The sequence below is a fragment of the Mizuhopecten yessoensis genome, unplaced genomic scaffold (assembly GCF_002113885.1).
Source record: "Mizuhopecten yessoensis strain PY_sf001 unplaced genomic scaffold, ASM211388v2 scaffold4947, whole genome shotgun sequence".
In the NCBI taxonomy this organism is placed as follows: Eukaryota; Metazoa; Mollusca; class Bivalvia; order Pectinida; family Pectinidae; genus Mizuhopecten; species Mizuhopecten yessoensis.
This window is the reverse complement of record NW_018405801.1, coordinates 787,056-812,029: the sequence shown is the minus strand read 5'-3', so window position 1 is coordinate 812,029 and position 24,974 is coordinate 787,056. Positions and strand designations below refer to the sequence as shown.

Here is a 24,974-nt window from a genome sequence, read left to right as displayed (position 1 = left end):
TTTATGCCCAGCATTTGTATATATAGTTTTGGGGTGGGGATCTCAACAGTTTTAAAGTTATGGCCCAGGGACTATGTCTCCAAGGGTGGGGCCAGACCCTATAGCCATCCTGGAAGCAAATGTGCATTCTTCTCTTTATACTCAGCAATTGTATACCATGGTTATATGGTGGGGATCTCAACCATTTCCAAGTATTACACTTTTTTTGGCCCCACCCCTTAGCCCGGGGGGTCAGCCCCACCATTTGTACAATTTTGAATCCCTGCCTCCCATGAATGCTTCCGACCAAATATGATCAATATCCATGGCATAGTTCTACAGTAGAAGTCGTTTATAGCAATACAGCCAAATTGCCCCCTTTTTTGGCCCCTGGGGGCTCATCCCCACCATTTGTATAATTTTGAATCCCCACCACCTAGGGATGCTTCCAGTCACAATATGGTTGATATCCACCTCTTAGTTCCAGAGAAGTCGCTTATAGCAATATTGCAAAATTGACCCCTTTTTGCCCCGCCTCTCAGCCCCCTTGGGGGTCAGCCCAACCATTTGTAAAATTTTGAATCCCCACCACCTAGGAATGCTTCCAGTCAAATATGGTTGATATCCATGGCATAGTTCTATAGAAGAAGTCGTTTGTAGCAATATAGCCAAATTGCCCCCTTTTTGCCCCGCCCCTCAGCCCCATCATTTGTACAATTTTGAATCCCCACCACCTAGGGATGCTTCCAGTCAAATATGGTTGATATCCATGGCATAGTTCTACAGAAGAAGTCGTTTGTAGCAATATAGCCAAATTGCCCCCTTTTTGCCCCGCCCCTCAGCCCCCTGGGGGCTCAGCCCCATCATTTGTACAATTTTGAATCCCCACCACCTAGGGATGCTTCCAGTCAAATATGGTTGATATCCACCTCTTAGTTCCAGAGAAGAAGTCACTTAAAGCAATATAGCCAAATTGGCCCCGCCCCTCAGTCCCCTTGGGGGTCAGCCCCACCATTTGTACAATTTTGAATCCCCACCACCTAGGGATGCTTCCAGTCAAATTTAGTTGAATTCCAATCAGTGGTTAAGAAGAAGAAGTCGTTAAAAGAAATTGTTGACGTACGGACGTACGGACGCAACGGTATGGCATAAGCTCACCTTGGTCCTTCGGACCAGGTGAGCTAATAAACTTATTGTTTCTCAGTATAAATCAGTAATTGTATAATCTGTGGGCTTAGTTTTATTTTGTTTATCTTTTAAAAGGGAAGGTCATTTTAGGACAATAATTCATACGAGCAGTTAGGTAACACTTACAGGAAGATTCAGAGGCAGGTCAAACAGCCTGGTGGCTAGTGTGCGGATCTCCCTGTCCGACAAAACCCTGAAATGATCCAGATCAAGATACATCATTCATTGCTTAAATCTGATGTATGTTCTCTCATATATACCTTAAATATGTACTAGCATCTTAATATATGTAACATGTATTGATAGTAACAATATTTCAACTTATTAAAAAGAATAATTTTCCAATGAATGTATTTAGATCAGGTTTAGCTCATGATAAAATGAGCTTTTAAAAATATAGCATTTTAGAGAAGTTATATAGCACATGGATACATTCATCTGATGTGTGAGATGTGTGCCACATTCCAATAACATTAGTACTGTACTTTACAAGGTGTAATCTGGATAAAAGTTGTGTCTAGATGAACGAATATATATAATTACATCAATAGCCATAATAAGTAACAGGGTGAAACAACTGGCACTTTCATGGAGAAAACACCATGGTGACAGCATTCAAAAGTTTGTTTGATGGGTGAAAACCTTGTTTGATGGGTGCAAACCTTGTTTGATGGGTGCAAAGTTTATTTGATGAAGAAAAGCTTATTGAAATTGGTACAGTATTGTATGAGCAGAGGAGTAAACAAAATATTTTTTCCAGACAGAAACACAGTGAGCCTAATTCCAGTATGCCCTACACACATTTTTATGTCCTGCAGACATACTGTATACCTGGAAACTTTTGCTCTTCACTGGTACAATGTAAAATCCATATTCACCCAGCGTTGCCAACCTCGAAGGAGCCCAGTTTGGGAGATCTCCCTCCACTACCAACCTCGAAGGAGCCCAGTGTGGGAGATCTCCCTCCACTACCAACCTTAAAGGAGCCCAGTGTGGGAGATCTCCCTCCACTACCAACCTCGAAGGAGCCCGGTTTGGGAGATCCCCCTCCACTACCACCCTCGAAGGAGCCCGGTGTGGGAAATCTCCCTCCACTACCGACCTCGAAGGAGCCCAGTGTGGGAGATCTCCCTCCACTACCAACCTGGAAGGAGCCCAGTGTGGGAGATCTCCCTTCACTGGGTTTTTAAATGAGACTTTTGACAGTGTCACGCCTAGCCTTGTTTCAGGTGTTGAGATTAGATTTACCTTGCGCATAAGTTTCCCCCATAACACTTTATATTAAACTATATATATAGTTTGTTGTCTATCAATATTTTCCTGTCAGGATAAATTCACCCTCATGACGAGAGCGAAAAAAGTGAAGGATTAACTGTGGCAGAAATTTCTCAGTATACAATGCTCTTTAATGTACTTTTCATCCAATCAAATTTTCTAAAGTGACTACATGTAAACCATGTTATTGTAAATAAACACAAACTTCCAACATTTATTACAAGAAATTTAAATTAAAAAATACTCTAATGAATAATAAATATAATGCACCTAGATTTATCTGTGTCCATTTCATCAAAGACCTGTGCGATGGTGACATTCGTTGTGACGCCCATCAGGTAGTAATAATAGGAGAAAGCAAACTGCATGTCGTCGGAACTACGGATCTTGTGTGACGATGTGACGGCCCACTCCTCAGGAAACCTGTTCAACAAGGGAGATAACCTTCAAATCCATTGTGACTGTGGAGTGTATGTTTTTGTTTACTAGCAATAAGTCAGAGGGACCAAGTCTTTTGACAGCTTGTAAAATGTTTCTTGGCTTTTTCCAAATCTTTTATTTATTTTTTGTTTTGACCTGATGCTTAATTTGCAGATATTACTCTCATCTTCTTTTTTGCAAAATCTGTTTATAGTGTACAAACTATGGTTCTCAGTACAGAAAAACCTTTAAAAAAATTCGTCAAAATGTTTGGCGGTATTAACGAGGAGGTAATTCTAGATACCACTTAAGGAACCAAGTAGATTCAATACATGATTCTGATCAAATTGTGGAAGTTGGACTGACAGCAGTTATTTCACTAATTGCCATCAAAAATTAATGGGTTCCGCTCTGGATACATTGAACTTCTCTACACCCATGGAATATGTCACGACAAAATCAAAGGCTCTGTACACCTGGCCTGGGGGATGATACCAGTAGACTAGTCTGATGTCTTTGATGAAATCACACGGCAGCTTAATGGTAAAATCAACAGGTTCTGAGGTTAGGTGAAGTTCCTCTATAAACTTCAAATGACAGGTGTCAGTCTAGGGATTGGTCAGGTTTTTATACCAGAAACCAATCAAATGGATTATCACAACCCTTCAATTTTCCAAGAGTGTGGAGAAGATATGTGCATCGGGAGCGAAAAAAAATTGAATGTTAAAGATGGACAGACATCACATGTTCATTGCGCCATACATACATGTCCTGTAGTTCATTCATGATATCCTTGTCCATCATGTGGGGCATATGTCCAGGAACTTTCCTCGCTGAGTACCCAAACGCCTTATTAAACAGCTTATTGACATGGCGTAGGGAGTCGCCAAATGTGTCCAGGAGGCGACGTCCTCGTCTGGGGGAGATGGTGAATTGTTGTGATCGTTCCAGCTTCTCTTTCTCCTGAAAACATTTACGAGACATGGAAACATGTTGAGAATGTGTAATTCAATCCTTATATATGTGTTCAACTCAGCAAAGAAATTTCAACATTATCTTTCTGACTGATTTGTTTTGGTTCATTTAACCAGGGTTCAATTGAGGGGGGGGGGGGGGGGGGGGGTATAGGGTTACACTTTAGGAATACACAAGAGTCCATGGGTTGATCACACTTCAAATATTGTAAAAGTACAGAATTTCGAACAAATATAATAAAAAAAAAAAAAGTACTGAAGTTGTAAATTTTATTTTGTAAAAATAGTGAAAACAAACCTCATGAATTTTGTTAAAGACTCCATCTTTTTCCCAAGGAAGATTACTCTCTGAAGCAAAGGGTCTATCGTTAATGATAATGTTTCTCAAATGCTCCTTCTCAATATTTCCATCATCCAATTCAATAAGGTAGCCATTTTGATCCATTTCCATGACAACAGAAGATCTAGCGAGACCAAGTAATCTTCGTTGTCCCATTTTGCTATTTGATCCTAGGACAACAGGATTTTTCTGAATGTCGTTTTTTTCTTCTGGATTCTGTCCATGTAGAATTTGGAATTTTTGCCAGATGAACTGTTGTTGAATTATAAATCCTTTTTGTGTTATTTCACCTGAAATGGATCATAATAAGATGATGTAATTTGACAATTAAATAAAAGTTCAAGCAAAAATGTACAGAAATGTATTTGAGTATATATAAGCACTTATATGTAAAATTCTATATTACAAGGGAACCTACATATCAAATTTGAGAAAGATCCCTCCAGTACTTTCTGAGAAATAGTGATAACAAGAATTGTGTAAGGGCTGACACCGGACAGAATGACAGACGGACCACGGATAGAAAAAACAGTTCAACAGGAAATTTTGGTTTCTAAAGTGTCCCCTTAGTAGAAGACACAGGAAAATACCCCCCCCCCCCCTCCCCACCCCTCAATATTCTGCAGGAGTCCAACATTAGTCATCTCACACAACATGCAGTGGAATACAGCAGGTCTATTACATAGTAACTCCTGGAGCCTGTAGGCTTTGTAAAGTGTGGTAAATGATATGAATACCGTACCATCCATCAACTGTTGCCTGGAGTTGTTCAGTTCTACTGCCAAAGGCTCTGGAAGTTCAACCGCTGATAAGTTCACATGAGGTGGAAGATCCGACAGTTGTTTTACTGGAGCCATAGCTTTTGGATTCCTATAATGTATTATAATAACAAAATAAAAATAAAAATATATTATCATTTTATTCATTCTATGGTCAAAATATTTATATTCTTAATATGTTTTCATTAAGCCTTGTTAATGTGATTGTGATTAAGCTTTAAAATCTTAAATGATACCTTTTATTTGCTAAACATTCATTAAAATCTTATTGGCTATTGCAGAGATATGATATGAAATTAAAACAATTTGATAATCAAAGATCATTATGACATACTCGTAATTGTTGTCATATATATAAAATTCAACAAGTTATACAAGTGGACTGCTACCAGATTTGGCAGACAACTATCTGGGGACCTAAAAAGAGGTCTCTCAACACAGGTAGTCTCTTATATTAATACAGGTTCATTTCACAATAAAACTACTTCAACTGGGAAAATTGAAAGTGGTCCCTTAAAACAAAAGTCTTTTAATAGAGATGGAGCAAGATTCATCAGTTTGATATGAATAATAAATGATAAGATTGTTTTGAACACAAACAGTAATTGAATACTTATTTTGCAAACTTTTCTGCACCCTTTGCTTGTCAAAGAAATCAGACATTTTCAAAAGATCACCAAATAGGTTTTCCATTAATAATTGTTCAAAATCAACTCAGCATTTGAAACTGATGGAGATTTACCACAAGTCCTTAGGAATATCTTCTAGCTTGATTTCCTTGACCTCTTTCTTGGTCTGTGTGATGTTTCCTTCAGTCTTGTTTGCTTTTGTAATCTCAAGAGTTTCATTAACACTGACTTCTGCTTTCTTATTCACTGGATGGGTTTCAACAGTCACGTTAAAAGTAAGCTGAAAGTGTCAACATGTCTGTAGAATACATTTACATTCCATAAACAAATCATATCAAATGAAAATGGCACATACATTCTGTCAACAAACATTTCATGGCTTCACATTTCCTTTTTGAGAAAAGGACTGCTTAATTGGTCCAAACAAAGAATTATCCAAGAATTGATCAGAAACTAGAACTGTAAGCTAAAGGCAAATTAATATTCTAAGCTTTCCCATGACCTTGATCAAAATGAAAAGTAAATTGAGATATACATTACTGTATTAGGTGATGTCCATGGGTAGCAAATTCACACTAAAGTCTGATGAAAATATCAATAAGAGTTGAACTGATACATAAAAATCTAACTGTAAAAGAAACAGTTCAAAATGTTCCCCAAAACATCCCTTCAAACGTAAATGCAGCAACACAAAAGATGACATTTGAATCTGCCCAATAGAACTTAACTGCTGGGTGTCATTGTCTTGACCAATCAGAGGCTAAGGAGCCATCTTGAATCTTGAGACTTGAAAGTTGGTTGTTTGACATAAAAATATCACTTGTATATAAATATCCTACATAGTATCAAAGAAGCAGGCTCAAAAGAACTCCATTTCTATGCTCAAATGTCCTTTCCAATCAGAGTACAATGTATCAGTAAATTAAAGTCAGCCAAGTAAAACTGGAGTCACAACCATAATTGTCTAATCTAATCAGAAGCCATGGTAGGCATCTTGAATCCCAAAACTTAAAAGAACAGAAAAAGTATGTCCTTTGAACCCCCCTCTCTGAAGTTTTACTGTAATCTCACTAATCTGGCATATAGTTTAGCAGAAATTGTCTGGACAAAACATGTTTGTGATTTTGGTCAATGTAAAGTAAAAGCAGGATGTCTGACTGTCTGTAAAATTGTTTAAGCTTGAAAACACTGTAAAATAATTACCTTCACCGTGTCATTGGTGTTCCCCTTGTGACCTTGTAAGGTGAAGGTCACTAAAGTCTGGTTATGGTTTGGATGTAGAACAAGGGTCATGACTCTAAATTTGTTGCCAACAGCAGCGGTTCTTATGACACTGGACTGGTTGTAACTTGCATGATCAATCAACCCCTTCAAACCAACCAAGGTAGTCAGGTTGAAGTAGATGACGGTTTCACCTACAAATAATAGTTACAGGCCATGTTCTGTATAGTGCACAAATATCAAGAAGTGTGAACCCAAACACATTATAATAGTCCTTAAGTACGCTGCGGTATATATATTCCTGAGACATATATCCGTTATTCAAAACCTGTCTAGAAAATGGAGCAAGAGGCATCACATTTGAATTTCAAGTGACTGAAGCAGACGACAACAATGTGTAGAAAGAAGCCTTTTCATCTTCACAGTTGAGTTATTGTTCTATTTCAGTAAGATAAAATATTTATTGCCCTTGCGGAAGGGAAACAGGATTTTTTGTTTCTCCTTGATAAATTACATTTCATTTTGATTTCATCCTTATAAAATATTTTTTATCTTGAAAAACAAAGAAATAGAGTTTCTCTACCACAAGGGTGTGAAATGCATAAAGAAACATGTTTTGCACATGTTCATATCACAGAGCTCTGTCAGAAGTAAACCTTGTTTCCTCTGTTTTTTTAATTAAAAAAAGCAGGCATCGAAATGTACAATTTTACGGAGTACAACTGTATTATAATTAGTATTGAAATTTCCAAGTGTATGAAATCAGTGAAGCAAAGTGAAATCATTTGACCTTTAACCTGATAAGGTATAAACTCTCACCTTTAGGGATTGTGTAATTGGTTAATGTTGGGAGAAGGTCAACTCGATACAGTTGATTGTAGTTATCTATCCCACAATCCCCTGTGTCAAACCCGCACTCCAGTTTATTACAGGTCTGAAATAAAAGACAATTCATCATAAATTATAAAATAACCATCTTGGACAAAATGACAGTCGTTTGTTGTAATTTATCATTGCAAATTGATTTAAAAATCAGTTTTGGTTTAGAGTGGCTTAATTATGTTAGCTAGATAGGGCGCTATATCAAATGTTGTATATTATTATTATTATTAATTGGTCTTGTTTTTCCTCATCAAAATATGTTTTATTGACATGAATCAATGCACACATATTTCTAAATGTTTATAAGTGGGGCAGTGTAGAGACCATGAGTTTTAAATATGACTTATACAATGTATATGATAATTTTATAGAAGAATTATCTGAAGGCACTCAACTGTAAAAGTGTAGGTCACATTCATGACACATAAGTATTAATCATTCTATAATTATACACATACACAAAATAGGCCAAATAAATTATGAGAAATCTAATTGCCTACTTCTACGAAGGGCCATAACTCTGTATACAGTGGGGCACAAAACCTGGGCCGCATTCGTTTAACCCGATCCAAACGGTTGAACCTTTTGGACCAGAGTTGTTTATTTTTTAATAAGGTCACACCAAGTAATCTTATGCTGCTTTCAGGAGAGCCTTGACAAAGCCTTGCAAGGTCTGCATAAACATGTGCAGGTCTGCCAGGATTTATATCCGAAAATGTTACATTTAAAAACAGTCAAATGGGTTGAACAGAATATGCGAAAGAGGCCTTGGTTTTATTACATGACACTGAGACCCCATTAGGTGGTCACATGCAACATTTGGCAAGTGTAAATAACAGAGGGTATGAAATATGCCAAAGAAAAAGTGATGGGGAACAAAGGGCCATAACTCTGTATATACAGGGCACAAAGCCTGATTTAATATATGAAACTCCACCATATCAAGACGTACTTACATATTTGGCAATAATGGGTGACAGTATAGGAGTTATGCCCTGGACATAGTAACTCACTGACTAACGGACTGACTGACCAGATGAAGTGTAAACCTATTGTACCCATGGGAGACTAATTAGGAATTACCATGTAACAAAAAGATTCATCTATAAGGTTTTAACTGAAAACCCTCTAAACTTTACACATTTAACTGTCCTGTGTTACCCTACTAACTGTATCACAGTAGCGACCTGTCCTGTGTTACCCTACCTACTGTATCACAGTAGCGATCTGTCCTGTGCTACCCTACTTACTGTATCACAGTAGCGATCTGTCCTGTGTTCCCCTACTAACTGTATCACAGTAGCAATCTGTCCTGTGGTACCCTACTTACTGTATCACAGTAGAGATCTGTCCTGTGTTACCCTACTTACTGTATCACAATAGCGAGCTGTCCTGTGTTACCCTACTTACTGTATCACTATAGCGATCTGTCCTGTGTTACCCTACTTACTGGATCACAGTAGCGATCTGTCCTGTGTAACCCTACTTACTGTATCACAGTAGCGATCTGTCCTGTGCTACCCTACTTACTGTATCACAGTAGCGATCTGTCCTGTGTAACCCTAGCTACTGTATCACAGTAGCGATCTGTCCTGTGTAACCCTAGCTACTGTATCACAGTAGCGATCTGTCCTGTGGTACCCTACTAACTGTATCACAGTAGCAATCTGTCCTGTGGTACCCTACTTACTGTATCACAGTAGAGATCTGTCCTGTGTTACCCTACTTACTGTCTCACAGTAGCAATCTGTCCTGTGTTACCCTACTTACTGTATCACTATAGCGATCTGTCCTGTGTTACCCTACTTACTGTCTCACAGTAGCAATCTGTCCTGTGTTACCCTACTGTCTGTATCACAGTAGCGATCTGTCCTGTGTTACCCTACTTACTGTATCACAGTAGCGATCTGCCAGCCAGGAATTTGGACAGCCTTGATAGCAATAGTCTGTGAAAAAGATCAAAAGAAATGGATATTCATTAAGCAAATAATATTCTGTCTGAATTATGTATGATTGTACTTGTTTTTGAAAAGCAAGATCAATTTTTCGAGAAAAATCATTTACTATTAGCAACAATATGATCAGGGCCCAGTTTCATGAACATTCCTTAACTTTACGAAACTCCTTAACTCAAGAATTTCCATTGAAATGCATTATTGGTGTTAAGGTAAACTTTAAGTTAAGGAAATTCTCCTTAATTTCAGCAATGCTTTCCAATGTATACACTTAACAAATTTCTTAAGTTTAGGAACTTTTGTAAAACTAATGCCATTTAAATAAGCATTCACAAAAGACTGCTGACATATTTTCCTAAATGCACAGAATGTACTAGTGTACAGATTGTAGATTCAATGTTGTAACTGAAGAGGCTCTGTTGAAGCCATAATCTACATACCTGCCCCAGCATCACCTTGCCACACTCCTCCCTGCCAGTGAGCAGCTTGATTTACATGGTCACCTACAAAATACAGTCATTACAAGCATGATTAGCCTTACTTGGTAAAAGAAACATTATCCTATCAAATGAAGATATATTTAATAAATGAAGTTTATATAGGTTTGTAAGGCTTGAATGCTCGCTTTGCCCTGTGAATGACAAATAAATATCGACAGTGACCTTCACATTGACCTTAAGCTTGGGATCCTGAAATACAAACTCATCTATTGTACTCTCATACTTGACCTTTGTATAAACTTTGATGAAAATCTGTAAAGAACTGAAGTTTGAAGTAGTCATGACAGTGAATAACAATGGGAGAGGACAGGATGGGATGGGAAGTGACCAGACAAAACAGACATTGGTACTCTATGACAATCACTGTATCCCCCCCATAAAATGGCAGCGACAAAAAACGAACAAGAAAAATGACAAATGGTCCAGAGGAATCACAATAGATTATTCTACTGTAAGTTAAAATCTATCTTTCAATGTATTGCCTGTAACAGTTTTTCATTTATTTCCATGGTTACCTGTGCAGTCTCCACCATCCCATTCACATTCAGAGTTGTTACACGCCTTGTCACAGTAGCCATCTTTGATCCAAGTTGTCGGGCAGCCATCTTGACAGTTTGGAACAGGCCAAGTCAAATACACCTACAAAACAGTTGTATAAATTATCTTCATTAGTGAAGAAGGATTTTGTGTCAAATTCATTGGGGTGTTGTTAATTAGATAAGAATTGTTACAAAACATCAGAAAATATCTTTTCAACTGTGCTTTTGTAAAGATTAAACTTAAAAATTTGAAGTTTAATTTAAATTCTGAAAAAATCTTTCAAAATATTCTGATATTGTTTCATCCTTTAATCTGTTGGAAGATTGGTTACATCACTACACTGGCTACAGAGTTGACTACCGATACAAATGGTTAGGGAGAGAATGAGTCTGTGACCATGCATAATGACTTATGCCATAATTGTAATTATGCCAAAAAAATCATACTGAACTTTGACCTATACTGAAAAGTCTCAATGACCTATGACCTCCACGAAAGGTGTTTACAATTATGCGAAATTCAAACTGATCTTTTAACAAATACTGACAATGTAACAATGTAGAGAATATCTCAAAGTTAGGACCTCAGATCGGTGGAAGACATCAATATGCAAACAATTCCATACTGACCTTTTAACCTATACTGAAAGTCAGTGTAACCTATGACCTCCACTAAAGCTGTTATTATGCAGAAAAATACATACTGACCTTTTGACCCCCACTGAAGGTGTAGAAGTCATCAGGCCACACCTCTTTCCCAAACATGACATCATCATTAAGGTAGATGAAGCGTTTGGACAGTCCAGGAATCCGATGGACATGGGCCTCTATAGCCGGTGAGCTAAAGGTCGGCAGGTGAGTCTTATTAGGGAACAAATCCTGTAAAATAAACCAGTATATTGTAATTAATCGGTATCAAAACAAAAACGTTCATATTGCTAAGCTATATTGTTTTCTGTTCAGAAGTGAGAAAATATATTTATATGTGTTTACATAGAACCAATTACTGTCATTGTCTGACAATAGGCCCATGCCTGGTAATAAGCCCACCCATTTATGGTATCTTTGCAGGATAAATACGGTAGAATTACTTACACACTTATTACTATTACTATTAGGAGCAATAAGCCAGTGTTATATCCTTAAGCAGGTTCAGATTTGTGCATTTTGGAAAACTGACCTTAGCAGGGAGAATAGAAAGATAGTCAACTGCTTGACTATAAGACAGCCATTAACAAAATGTTCCTATCCTTAAATACTGAGCAAAAGATAATCCGCATTTTAATGCACCTTATTTACACCCTCTCCTTAATGCTTGAAAGATATGCATTAACACATTGCATAATTATTCATTCTATATACATAGAATTTTACCGTAAAGTGACATATCTATGTGCACATGAAATTTAAAGGATTTTTTATACAAATTTAGAAGAAGAAAAAAAGAGAATTAATAGAGGGAAAAGGAAAACGGTCTGTCTATCCCTTACCTCGTGTGTAACCACGGTGACTCTGGGATGTTCCATGTTGAGCCAATAGGGGATTTGTCCGTTAGTAATGATATAAATGTGTCGGACCCAAGGAGCAAATCTGTCAATGGATCGCAGTGAATATCTCAGTTCTTCGTTGTCCTCAAAGCGACTGGCAGATACATCCTCATTTCTCCGGAACTAAAATAAATGTGTATAATTGTAAAATTACTGCATTTACAGACCATCATATTAATAAGAACACTGACTATTTTCAGTAACAGTGACCTTGACCTTAGAAACTTTTCAAATTCTTATTGCACAGCTTCATATCACAGTGTATCACCAGGTCAAATTTCAAATAGATTAGTCTTTTGGATTCTGAGATAATATCTGGAAATAAAAGTGTGGACGGATAGAATGGACAGACAGATGAATGGACATTGTGATAATAATGCACTCATATATCGGATGTGAGCCCTAAAAAATCTTTCCAAAAATTATAATCTGACAATTTATTAAACATTTACACTGACAAAATGGTTGACATTAATATTTAATGGAAAGGATACTGGTAATAATAATAATAATAATTTGAGGTTCTTATATATCACTTAATGACAACCTAGTTCATAGGTCGTCTCAAAACAGTTCACAAATTATTGTCCATGGTTATAGGGCCTTTGCAACCAGCCAACATCTTTCTCAACTCCCTGGGTAGCATACAGCCGGTGCTGCCATTTTGGCGCTCACAGCTAGCGTTCAACAATTCTAGCACTGCCCAACCAAATACTCATTTACAGCTGAGTAGACTGGACCAAGCGGAGTAAAGTATCTTGCTCAAAGATACAACATAGTGCCGTGCCGTGCCGTGACTCAAACCCGCAACCCTTTGGTCACAAGCCCAGCGTCCTACCACTAGACTACCGAGCCTCCCAAACAAATGTGCGTGGTAAATCGATCAGTGTCCATGTTCTTACTTACATCTCTTAGGTCCCAGAATAGATTGGCAGCATTCAGTGTTGGCTCCTTGCCATCAAACGAAAAATTATTGGCCTAAAAGAAAAGGCAATGTTGATAATATCATCATACAGATCTGGAAGAAAGCTATTAATAGGATACATTCAAATTAATCAAACTTTTTATTGACACAAGAAAAGAACAAGAAAGAAAACAAAATTATTTTACTGATGCAAGACAGTAATTAATGAATTCAGTAGAAATTGAAATAAACTTACAGCTAGGATTCTGTTGAAATCATCATGTTGTGGAACATACATCACCACCAGGCCTTCTTCACTGTGTAACTCCATCTAAAACAGCCAATCCAAACCTTTATTACCCACACAACACAATCAGCCAATCCAAACCCTGCTTACAACACAATCAGCCAATCTAAACCCTGATTACAACACAATCAGCCAATCAAAACCCTGATTACAACACAATCAGCCAATCAAAACCACAATTACAACACAATCAGCCAATCCAAACCTTAACCAGAATTAAAAGACAATAAGTCAATCAAAACCAAGATCTCACCACATAAGCCAATCTGAACCATGATTACAACACACTCAGACAATCAAAATCAGGATTATAACACCGTCTATAAGGGCCTCTTGTTTCAAACTTATAAATGTGGCCTTAAATTTCTTCTACAGAAATAGTTCATCTTACATCTTGGTCAAAAGAATAATTGCTTGTCCTAGTGTAATAACAATAAGCACATGCCTGGTAATAAGCCCACCCAAATCTATTGCTGTTTAGGAGAAATGAAAACAAATTCTATTTCATTGTCCCGTTTTAAGGCAAACCTTTACTTTGAGTTTGAGATTATATGCCAGCCCCCCCTTGATTTACTGTAGGATATACACGATAAGAGATTATATGCCAGCCCCCCCTTGATTTACTGTAGGATATGCACGATAAGAGATTATATGCCAGCCCCCCTTGATTTACTGTAGGATATACACGATAAGAGATTATATCTCTACTGTGTAGAACATAACACTAACTATACAGCTTACCTTGTCCACACCATTTTTGACATTGTTTGGCAGTTTATCCTTCAGCTCTTCCAGACTGTACTTAGATGGTATTCCTGCCATGATAATCACGTCTGACATCAGTATACTGTTGGGAACAGTCCAGTCTGTCGTCTGCAAATAAAGTAAAACATTAATATAATGCCTCTCGTTTCATTTGCCAACTCCATTCCTGCCAACATATGTCAAAGTCCCCTTTTCCATTTTTTCTTGACAATTTCTTGATTTATTACCTCATTATATTGTCGACCCTTTTATAATGAAAACATATGTCTTGATGGCGGCACTTTAACAAGGTTTTACTTTATTGGTGAAATTCAAGGAGTAATATTTTGTTGTTCATGATTCTTCATTTGTTGACTGCAATTGGATTAGAAAGCAAAATGTATAATAGAAATAAAATGTTCAATAATTAGCCATAATTGAGAGAGATCAACAAAGCTAAAACGTATTACAATCTGAAGTTAAAATATGTTCCTTACAGTTTAAGAGAAACACTGACCAACGGAACCTTATTTGTAAGGACAAACTAAAGATGTTACCCCCTTTTTTTTTAGAAGACTTAATTACTCATTGTCATATGTAGTTCATTACAACTAAGCCTTCATTAGTCAACCAACTTACAATATATCTGTTACTAACTGTCACATTTAGCTCATTTACAAACACTAACAGACCAACTTACAATATATCTGTTACTAACTGTCACATTTAGCTCATTTACAACTACTAACAGACCAACTTACAATATATCTGTTACTAACTCTCACATTTAGCTCATTTACAACCACTTACAGACCAACTTACAATATGTCTGTTACTAACTGTCACATTTAGCTCATTTACAACTACTAACAGACCAACTTACAATATATCTGTTACTAACTCTCACATTTAGCTCATTTACAACCACTTACAGACCAACTTACAATATATCTGTTACTAACTGTCACATTTAGCTCATTTACAACCACTAACAGACCAACTTACAACATGTCTGTTACTAACTGTCACATTTAGCTCATTTACAACCAATAACAGACCAACTTACAACATGCCTGTTACTAACTGTCACATTTAGCTCATTTACAACCACTAACAGCCCAACTTACAATATATCTGTTACTAACTGTCGCATTTAGCTCATTTACAACCACTTACAGACCAACTTACAATATATCTGTTACTAACTCTCACATTTAGCTCATTTACAACCACTTACAGACCAACGTATAATATGTCTGTTACTAACTGTCACATTTAGCTTATTTACAACCACTAACAGACCAACTTACAATATGTCTGTTACTAACTGTCGCATTTGGCTCATTTACAACCACTAACAGACCAACTTAAAATATATCTGTTACTAACTGTCACATTTAGCTTATTTACAACCACTAACAGACCAACTTACAATATATCTGTTTCTTACTTTCACATTTAGCTCATTTACAACCACTTACAGACCAACGTATAATATGTCTGTTACTAACTGTCACATTTAGCTTATTTACAACCACTAACAGACCAACTTACAATGTGTCTGTTACTAACTGTCACATTTAGCTCATTTACACCAACTTACAATATATCTGTTACTAACTCTCACATTTAGCTCATTTACAACCACTTACAGACCAACGTATAATATGTCTGTTACTAACTGTCACATTTAGCTTATTTACAACCACTAACAGACCAACTTACAATATGTCTGTTAGTTCTAACTGTCACATTTAGCTCATTTACAACCAATAACAGACCAACTTACAATATGTCTGTTACTAACTGTCGCATTTGGCTCATTTACAACCACTAACAGACCAACTTACAACATGCCTGTTACTAACTGTCACATTTAGCTCATTTACACCAACTTACAATATATCTGTTACTAACTCTCACATTTAGCTCATTTACAACCACTTACAGACCAACTTACAATATATCTGTTACTAACAGTCACATTTAGCACATTTACAACCACTAACAGACCAACTTACAATGTGTCTGTTACTAACTGTCACATTTAGCTCATTTACACCCACTAACAGACCAACTTACAATATGTCTGTTAGTTCTAACTGTCACATTTAGCTCATTTACAACCAATAACAGACCAACTTACAATATGTCTGTTACTAACTGTCGCATTTGGCTCATTTACAACCACTAACAGACCAACTTAAAATATATCTGTTACTAACTGTCACATTTAGCTCATTTACACCCACTAACAGACCAACTTACAATGTGTCTGTTACTAACTGTCACATTTAGCTCATTTACAACTACTAACAGACCAACTTACAATGTGTCTGTTACTAACTGTCACATTTAGCTCATTTACAATCACTAACAGACCAACTTACAATATGTCTGTTAGTTCTAACTGTCACATTTAGCTCATTTACAACCACCAACAGACCAACTTACAATATATCTGTTACTAACGGTCACATTTAGCTCATTTACAACCACTAACAGCCCAACTTACAATATATCTGTTACTAACTGTCACATTTGGCTCATTTAAAACCACTAACAGACCAACTTACAATATGTCTGTTAGTTCTAACTGTCACATTTAGCTCATTTACAACCACCAACAGACCAACTTACAATATATCTGTTACTAACGGTCACATTTAGCTCATTTACAACCACTAACAGCCCAACTTACAATATATCTGTTACTAACTGTCACATTTAGCTCATTTACAATCACTAACAGACCAACTTACAATATGTCTGTTACTAACTGTCGCATTTGGCTCATTTACAACCACTAACAGACCAACTTACAACATGTCTGTTACTAACTGTCACATTTAGCTCATTTACAACCACTAACAGACCAACTTACAATGTATCCACTCCTAATTGTCACGTTCAGTTCATTTACAACTAAGTCCTCGCTTTGGAGGGTTGACACTGAAATAGAAAACAATTGTACCTGTAAAACTGTTCCTAACACATAAAAGTCACCTCTGAATTTGGGTTTGAAAAATACATGTTGCTTTAATTACATGCAAATCTATTCTATGTTATCTTCCATTGACTTTCCTTTTTAATGTGTTTCGCGGTAATCATATTCAAAGCAATATCTAGAGAATATTTCATATATATCAAGAACTTAAGAAAGGTGTCTCAATTGCGGCATGTTTGACAGATACGTTCTCGCCTACTTCGCGGTTTATAAGTTGTATACTGTATACTGGGAAATGTTTGCAGCAGTGTAATTTTTCGCCTCCACAATGAGGGTGGATTTATCAATACAGCGAACGTTTGTTAACAACATAATATATATAGTTAAAGGATGTAACCCTTGAAGAGCGAAACTCTGACTGGATGAAAATTTTAAAGTATACAGTATATATGCCTAAATTGTTATTTTCTATTTGTACCCTGTCTTTGGAAAAGATTTCGGGTTAATAAAAAAGATAAAGTGGAACAGCAATGCTCCAGGTTGAGAAGTTTAATTAAATCCTAAATCATTAAATGGTAGAGAATTTTCAAGAATGGACAATTTAAAATCACTGTATTTTTATATTTATTATAGAACTCCGACCATAATCCACAATGTAAAGACATACTGTTAAAGGTATCTGGAAAAGCAACAACACTGAAGTTCAATTTATCCTCAGTATTAGATGTCACAGGAAACAGCTTCTGGGCATGCTTGAATGTTGAGCATATCCTGGATAGTTCTTCCAGAGTCATCTCCTTCGGCAGTGGTGGTTCCAGAATGACCATGTTGGTCTTTAGGCAGTTGGTGAAGGTACATTTTTCTTCTCTGTAATACAGTGATGTGAATCAGTTGAATTTAACTAAACAGAATATCCATATAATTGAAAACTGAAGATCCATTAAACTACAAGTTATGGATATTTAAACTACCACTGATGGTCAATTTAACTACAGCTGGTAGTCAATTAAACAATAAATGACGGTTAATTTAACAAATGATGGTCAATTAAACGACAACTGAATATCCATTTAATAAATAAACTTTGAATAAATTAAACTACAACATATGGCCAATTAAACTACAACATTTGGCCAATTAATCTACAGCTAGTAGTCAATTAAACTACAACTGAAAGTCAATTAAACAACTAGTAGACAAATAGCTTTTGACACAATTTATTGCCAAATACAGCCTTCTAACAAAACGTGAACATGACAAGAGGCTAATTGAACATACACTCTAGCATGTTATCTATACACCAACCACCATAAAAAATACCTGTACCTTCAGCAACAGACAATGACATACCATAATTTTTCATGTCATTTTAGATAACACATGTGATCATACCTGATATGTTTTACAAGAAAAGTACAATGAATTTTCAAAAATCAATGAAAAAAAATAGAAGAAAATTTATTTTTAGTCCTACCCCTTCTTATTGTAGGAAATTTAATCAACAACGGCGATTTTTTGACACAATCATTTGTACAGAATACAATGTTCTGTTATAACATAAAACCAGTTAAAGTACAGACTTTTCAACTGATTTTTTTAATAACTTTGTGACAAATTAGCTATCTGTAAAATGATATTCTGGATTTCTATGAATGATATATTTTGTAACTACAACAATATAATGCTTGAAAACACTTTTTATGAGTTACTTACCTGTAAGTTATCAATAAGCACATAGATTTTCCCCACATTTTACTCAAATTGACAAAATACTATCTGTTGTCTATATAATGGTGTGTACTGCAGGTAGGCATATCAAATTAACAAAAACAAAACAAAACACCATTCCATGCACACACACAATTGATTGAAATACACCCCACCACAAATTTGAACGAATATTGAGGGATTCAAAAGTGAGTAATAAAGCATGTTGGTATATTGTTCTAGTGTCTACAGTGAGAAAAGTTTGTTTTACAGACACCTACTCCTTGGAAATTAGATAAATTTAAAAGACAGCTTGTGTTTTATCATTCTGGAAAATGTTTTATTAATTCTTTTTTTAAAACCAGTGCCCATATTGAACCATACTGTCATTATTACTTACGAGACCTATATCTATCGCTACTTGAACATGGTAATATGTCGACATGTGCTTAAGCTTAATAATATTGCAACAAATTGTTAATATACTAAAGTGGAATTAGTATCGAAGCATTTTTATTTATTTACTTCAATTAGAATAACTACACATGTACTATATTTTATATAAAAAATACTCCATTTGATTGTCTTAAATTTATGATAGATGTATTTTTATTACTGTTTTGAATATGTTTCTAATTTCTAACTACCAGGTACACTCTGTGCTTCAAAGAAAACAAAATGACACTATATTTGGTCAAATTTCAACAACAAAAATGTTAATTGGTCTCAGTATATGTAACAGCTTAAAGTTATGGTATAACATGTTAACTCGTTCATTTTAATTGGTCTCAGTATATGTAACAGCTTGAAGTTATGGTATAACATTTTAACTCGTACATTTTAATTGGTCTCAGTATATGTAACAGCTTGAAGTTATGGTATAACATGTTAGCTCGTACATTTTAATTGGTCTCAGTATATGTAACAGCTTGAAGTTATGGTATAACATGTTAACTCGTACATTTTAATTGGTCTCAGTATATGTAACAGCTTGAAGTTATGGTATAACACGTTAACTCGTACATTTTAATTGGTCTCAGTATATGTAACAGCTTGAAGTTATGGTATAACATGTTAGCTCGTACATGTTAATTGGTCTCAGTATATGTAACAGCTTGAAGTTAATTGTTAACTCGTACATTTTAATTGGTCTCTGTATATGTAACAGCTTGAAGTTATGGTATAACATGTTAACTCGTACATTTTAATTGGTCTCAGTATATGTAACAGCTTGAAGTTGTTAACTCGTACATTTTAATTGGTCTCGGTATATGTAACAGCTTGAAGTTATGGTATAACATGTGAACGCGTACATTTTAAAGTCAACATGTGATATATGTCTAAATACATATTGTAATACCAAACATTAATGCTAGCTTGTTTGATTTCATCACTTTTAGACATACAATGAAGCAGAGGTACTACAAACACACTTTTAACAACATCTCAAACTCAAGCTTAGAAAGAAGCCATGTATGCTCCTTCTGGCAAAACATTTTCTCCTGAACACCAAATTCTACCATAAATTTTGGCTTTAGCAAACAGATTTTCTAGGACAAACATGCTTAAAACCATAAAGCCAGGTAATACTATAGGTGGGTATACCTTTATGCAACAAAAATACACAACTTTAATATATGAAGTTTGCATAATATACTTACCCATTTTCAGTCTTTGCTGTTAATCTAATGTTAAAATTGTATTGAAATATTTATTCAAACTTAATTTATTTTACACCAATTATTAAACAGGTTATATTAACTTACATTAATCAGTAGTGTTAGCCAGGATGTTAGGGTGCAGGGGTCTTAATGTGAGAGGAAACAGGAGTACCAAGAGAAAACCATCCACAGTGCCACCAACCACCCAAAATTGTACCAAAACAAGTATAAGGTATTTCATCCTTTTTATACTGGATATCTTGAATATCCTGTTTGTACTGGATACTTTTAATACCCTGTTTATCCTTGATATCTCAAATACTGTTTATCCTTGATATCTTGAATACCCTGTTTATCCTTGATATCTTGAATACGCTGTTTATCCTTGATATCTTGAATATCCTGTTCATCCTTGATATTTTGAATATCCTGTTTATCCTGGATATCTTGAATACCCTGTTTATCCTGGATATCTTGAATACCCTGTTTATATTGGATATCTTGAATACCCTGTTTATCCTTGATATCTTGATTACCCTGTTTATCCTTGATATCTTGAATACCATGTTTATCCTTGATATCTTGATTACCCTGTTTATCCTTGATATCTTGAATACCCTGTTTATCCTTGATATCTCAAATACCCTGTTTATCCTTGATATATTGAATACCCTGTTTATCTTGGATGTCTTGAATACCCTGTTTATCCTGGATATCTTGAAAACCCTGTTTATCTTGGATATATTGAATACCCTGTTTATCTTGGATGTCTTGAATACCCTGTTTATCCTTGACATCTTGAATACCCTGTTTATCTTGGATGTCTTGAATACCCTGTTTATCTTGGATACATTGAATACCCTGTTTATATTGGATGTCTTGAATACCCTGTTTATCCTTGATATCTTAAATACCCTGTTTATCCTTGATATCTTAAATACCCTGTTTATCCTTGATATCTTGAATACCCTGTTTACCCTTGATGTCTTGAATACCCTGTTTATCTTGGATGTCTTGAATACCCTGTTTATCCTTGATATCTTGAATACCCTGTTTATCCTTGATATCTTGAATACCCTGTTTATCCTTGATATCTTGAATACCCTGTTTATCCTTGATATCTTGAATACCCTGTTTATCCTTGATATCTTGAATACCCTGTTTATCCTTGATATCTTGAATACCCTGTTTATCCTTGATATCTTGAATACCCTGTTTATCCTTGATATCTTGAATACCCTGTTTACATTGGATGTCTTGAAAACCCTGTTTATATTGGATGTCTTGAATACCCTGTTTATCCTTGATATCTTAAATACCCTGTTTATCCTTGATATCTTGAATACCCTGTTTACCCTGGATATCTTGAATACCCTGTTTATCTTGGATGTCTTGAATACCCTGTTTATCCTGGATATCTTGAAAACCCTGTTTATCATGGATGTCTTGAATACCCTGTTTCTCTTTGATACCATTATCATATTCTGCCAAAATTCCCCAAGTAGGATGAAGTTACCTTGTGATGTTTAGTTCCTCCTCCATGTCCAGTTTGACCTTGCGGAGCTGGTTGATGAGTTTGGGGTCAGATCCATTCACCCAGGTATAGACAACATCTATGGGCACTGGCAAGCACAACCTAGTAAAAATAAGTCAACCAATTGCTATCATCAGCATTAAAATATGCAAATTCAATATATAATCCTTAAATGTTTTATTTGTTCTTCAAATTTCAGGTATCTGTCCAATAGATGCAACAGCCAACATGTTCATTATTTATGTATCCTGCTTGTCACAGTTGCTTTATTTAGTTATGACATACAGAAAATTAAAAAAATAAATAAATAAATCATTGTCAAACTATAGCTACATTCTAGAATCTTAACATGAATAATGTTATTAATTTTGAGTGAGAACATTTTCCAATATTGAAATAAACTCCTATTTCTAATGAGAGTTTAAATTCTTTATTTTAATGACGTTGTGAATAAAAAAGCCTTTTGTAAGTTGCATTGAAAACAAGTTTGCAATCTTCAAATATTTGTAAAATAAAATACAGCCAGACACTCTTGCTCCCCCTTCCCTTCCATACCCCACTTTTCCAAAACCGTTTGCTTTCTTTCTGACACACTCTTGGATCTGCCTGCAATAATCTTTAGTTCGCTAATTATAGGCATGAAACACACTTTACCTCGCTCTTTAAGACTTTCCCCCCAAATCATCACTTTCCGACTAACACACTCCTGGATCTGCCTGCAATAATCTTTAGTTCGCTAATTATAGGCATGAAACACACTTTACCTCGCTCTTTAAGACTTTCCCCCCAAATTATCACTTTCCGACTAACACACTCCTGGATCTGCCTGCAATAATCTTTAGTTCGCTAATTATAGGCATGAAACACACTTTACCTCGCTCTTTAAGACTTTCCCCCCAAATCATCACTTTCCGACTAACACACTCCTGGATCTGCCTGCAAAAATCTTTAGTTCACTAATTATATGCATGAATAACACTTTACCTTTCTCTAAAGGACTTTCCAGCCAAATTATCACTGTAGGAGTTGAAAACAGCTGCATACTTTTCTTCACTCCATTCCAAAACTGTCTGAAAATTTATGAATTAAACTTAATTACAAAGTTATTCAGTTAAATGACACATCAACAGTGTTGGTTTTACTATACTTTGTAATTTTTATGAGCAGTCCTCATGGAAGTGGTAGATTTTTTTATTTTTTATTATGGCTTTTAAATTAGCTGATTGTTTTTTTAAGACATGGGTTAATTAGTTTTTTATGAAACTGTTTTATATTGAAAATGACAGAGACCAAAATATTTGGTCATTTTATACAGGTTCTGATTTTTACAGTCAATGATGTTAGTCGACAGATTGCATTTTTCGAGTCTGGAAAAAATCATCTGCAGTGTTATTATCTAAAAGATGTGCATTTATTAGGTTGCCTTTCAAGCGTAAGCTGTACGGAATTTTCCTATAGCTCAGCAGTAGAGCATCAGGCTGGAGAGCCAAGGGTCACAGGCTCGGGCCCCAGCACTATCTTTATCACTATTCCTCGTCCTACTTCAACTAGATAGCAGATAATTGAAATGCCGGAAAAAAAGCCAAGCTTGTCTATTGAAGGTCACTTCAGTGTGTAAAGATTTCAAAGTAATTAAAATGATTAATACAGCATTAAATTTTATACTTTTCCTTCTCATTGAATGTCATTTCCAGGGAGTATTTAAACCCTGAAAACGATAGTTGTTTGTTGGAGATTTAACACACTTTTTGCTTCCCTGACAACAAATTTGTTGCCTTTAATTCCGACATGGCTCGGACTCCATAGTAAAGTTATCTTAGATTTTGTTTAAGATACGAGATATTCGAAAAGCAAGATTTTGTACGAGTGTGTTTTTAGGATCTCATAACTGTAAACTTTGTAGGACAGATAGAGAGTCTGAACAAATGGTTGCCTTTTTAATGCGGTGTTCATCGATATGGACAAGGGCCAAACCAATGGCGCATGATTCGGCAGAAAAGATGGAGGCACCGTCTGGTAGTCGAACTGAAGTGCAAGACTTAGCAGTAAGGCAGGCTGCTGCCACTTTCTCACCTTCTTTGGAACCATCAGTGTAAAGTCATGTATGAGAAGGGTAATTCTAAATCCATTCCCGAAAGGAGGATTTGTGTTCTTCGGGCATTACACTAGACTTTACTCGCTCATGTAATATTAATTAAGTTATAATCAGGTGTTTGTATGGTCTATGGAGGAACATCAGATGTTAAATTCAGCTATGTTGGTCAACTTTATTTTGAGTTCTTGCAGGAAATTTGAAATTTGGATACCAAATGTTGGCAGAAGTTTTGGGTTTTGCTTAAATATGTTTTGGTATTTTGGGTTGAATACTTGGCCAAAAGCAGGATTTTTAGGGTTTTATTTTAATTGAGCTGCAAACTGTAATGCAAGTTTTTTCCTTCTGTCATAAAGAGATGGTTCATTCGCTTCCATGTACAGGCTTTTTACAGGTGTTGTTCGAAAAGCTCCAAGGGATAGATGTAGCCCTTGGTTATGGATTGGGTCTAGCATCTGCAGGTAAGAACTGCGCGCAAACCCGTATACCATAGTACCATAATCCAGTTTTGTTTGAATAAGTGATCTGTATAGGCGCAAAAGCATTTCACGGTTCGTTCCCCAATCAGTATCAGAAAGGACTCTTATAATGTTTAATGCCTTGCAACACTTATCCTTCAGATACTTTATATGTGGTAGGAAAGAGAGTTTCAAATAAAAAATGAGGCAGAGAAATTTAGTGTGTTCAACAACAGGAATACTAGTGCCATCAAGTGTAAGATTTGGTTCATTGTGTGCTTTTCGTTTTTGACAGAAATGCATGCACAGACTTTTGGATTTAGAGAATTTGAAGCCATTTTCGTTTGCCCAATCAACTCTCGTCCTACTTCAGCTAGATAGCAGATAATTGA

General features: G+C 35.8%; 1 protein-coding gene across 2 annotated transcripts in view; it reads right to left on the bottom strand.

Annotated features, from left to right (window-relative positions):
* Positions 1-24,974, bottom strand: part of LOC110450047 (N-acetylglucosamine-1-phosphotransferase subunits alpha/beta-like) — a 37,680-nt gene that overhangs the window by 10,130 nt on the left and 2,576 nt on the right. Inside the window, exons 2-22 of one of the 2 annotated variants that reach the window (XM_021497279.1) lie at positions 23,017-23,102; positions 22,015-22,134; positions 20,499-20,522; positions 17,798-17,997; positions 17,068-17,135; positions 14,181-14,312; positions 13,389-13,463; positions 13,135-13,206; positions 12,172-12,351; positions 11,390-11,560; positions 10,658-10,781; positions 10,083-10,145; positions 9,578-9,633; positions 7,625-7,739; positions 6,788-6,999; positions 5,698-5,864; positions 4,919-5,046; positions 4,135-4,466; positions 3,629-3,825; positions 2,713-2,865; positions 1,294-1,360 (exon numbers count right to left, since the gene is read on the bottom strand). In XM_021497279.1, coding sequence (XP_021352954.1) covers positions 1,294-1,360; positions 2,713-2,865; positions 3,629-3,825; positions 4,135-4,466; positions 4,919-5,046; positions 5,698-5,864; positions 6,788-6,999; positions 7,625-7,739; positions 9,578-9,633; positions 10,083-10,145; positions 10,658-10,781; positions 11,390-11,560; positions 12,172-12,351; positions 13,135-13,206; positions 13,389-13,463; positions 14,181-14,312; positions 17,068-17,135; positions 17,798-17,997; positions 20,499-20,522; positions 22,015-22,134; positions 23,017-23,102 — 2,742 coding nt within the window. The remainder of the gene's footprint in view (positions 1-1,293; positions 1,361-2,712; positions 2,866-3,628; positions 3,826-4,134; positions 4,467-4,918; positions 5,047-5,697; positions 5,865-6,787; positions 7,000-7,624; positions 7,740-9,577; positions 9,634-10,082; positions 10,146-10,657; positions 10,782-11,389; positions 11,561-12,171; positions 12,352-13,134; positions 13,207-13,388; positions 13,464-14,180; positions 14,313-17,067; positions 17,136-17,797; positions 17,998-20,498; positions 20,523-22,014; positions 22,135-23,016; positions 23,103-24,974) is intronic. The other variant, XM_021497280.1, reaches the window with a different exon arrangement.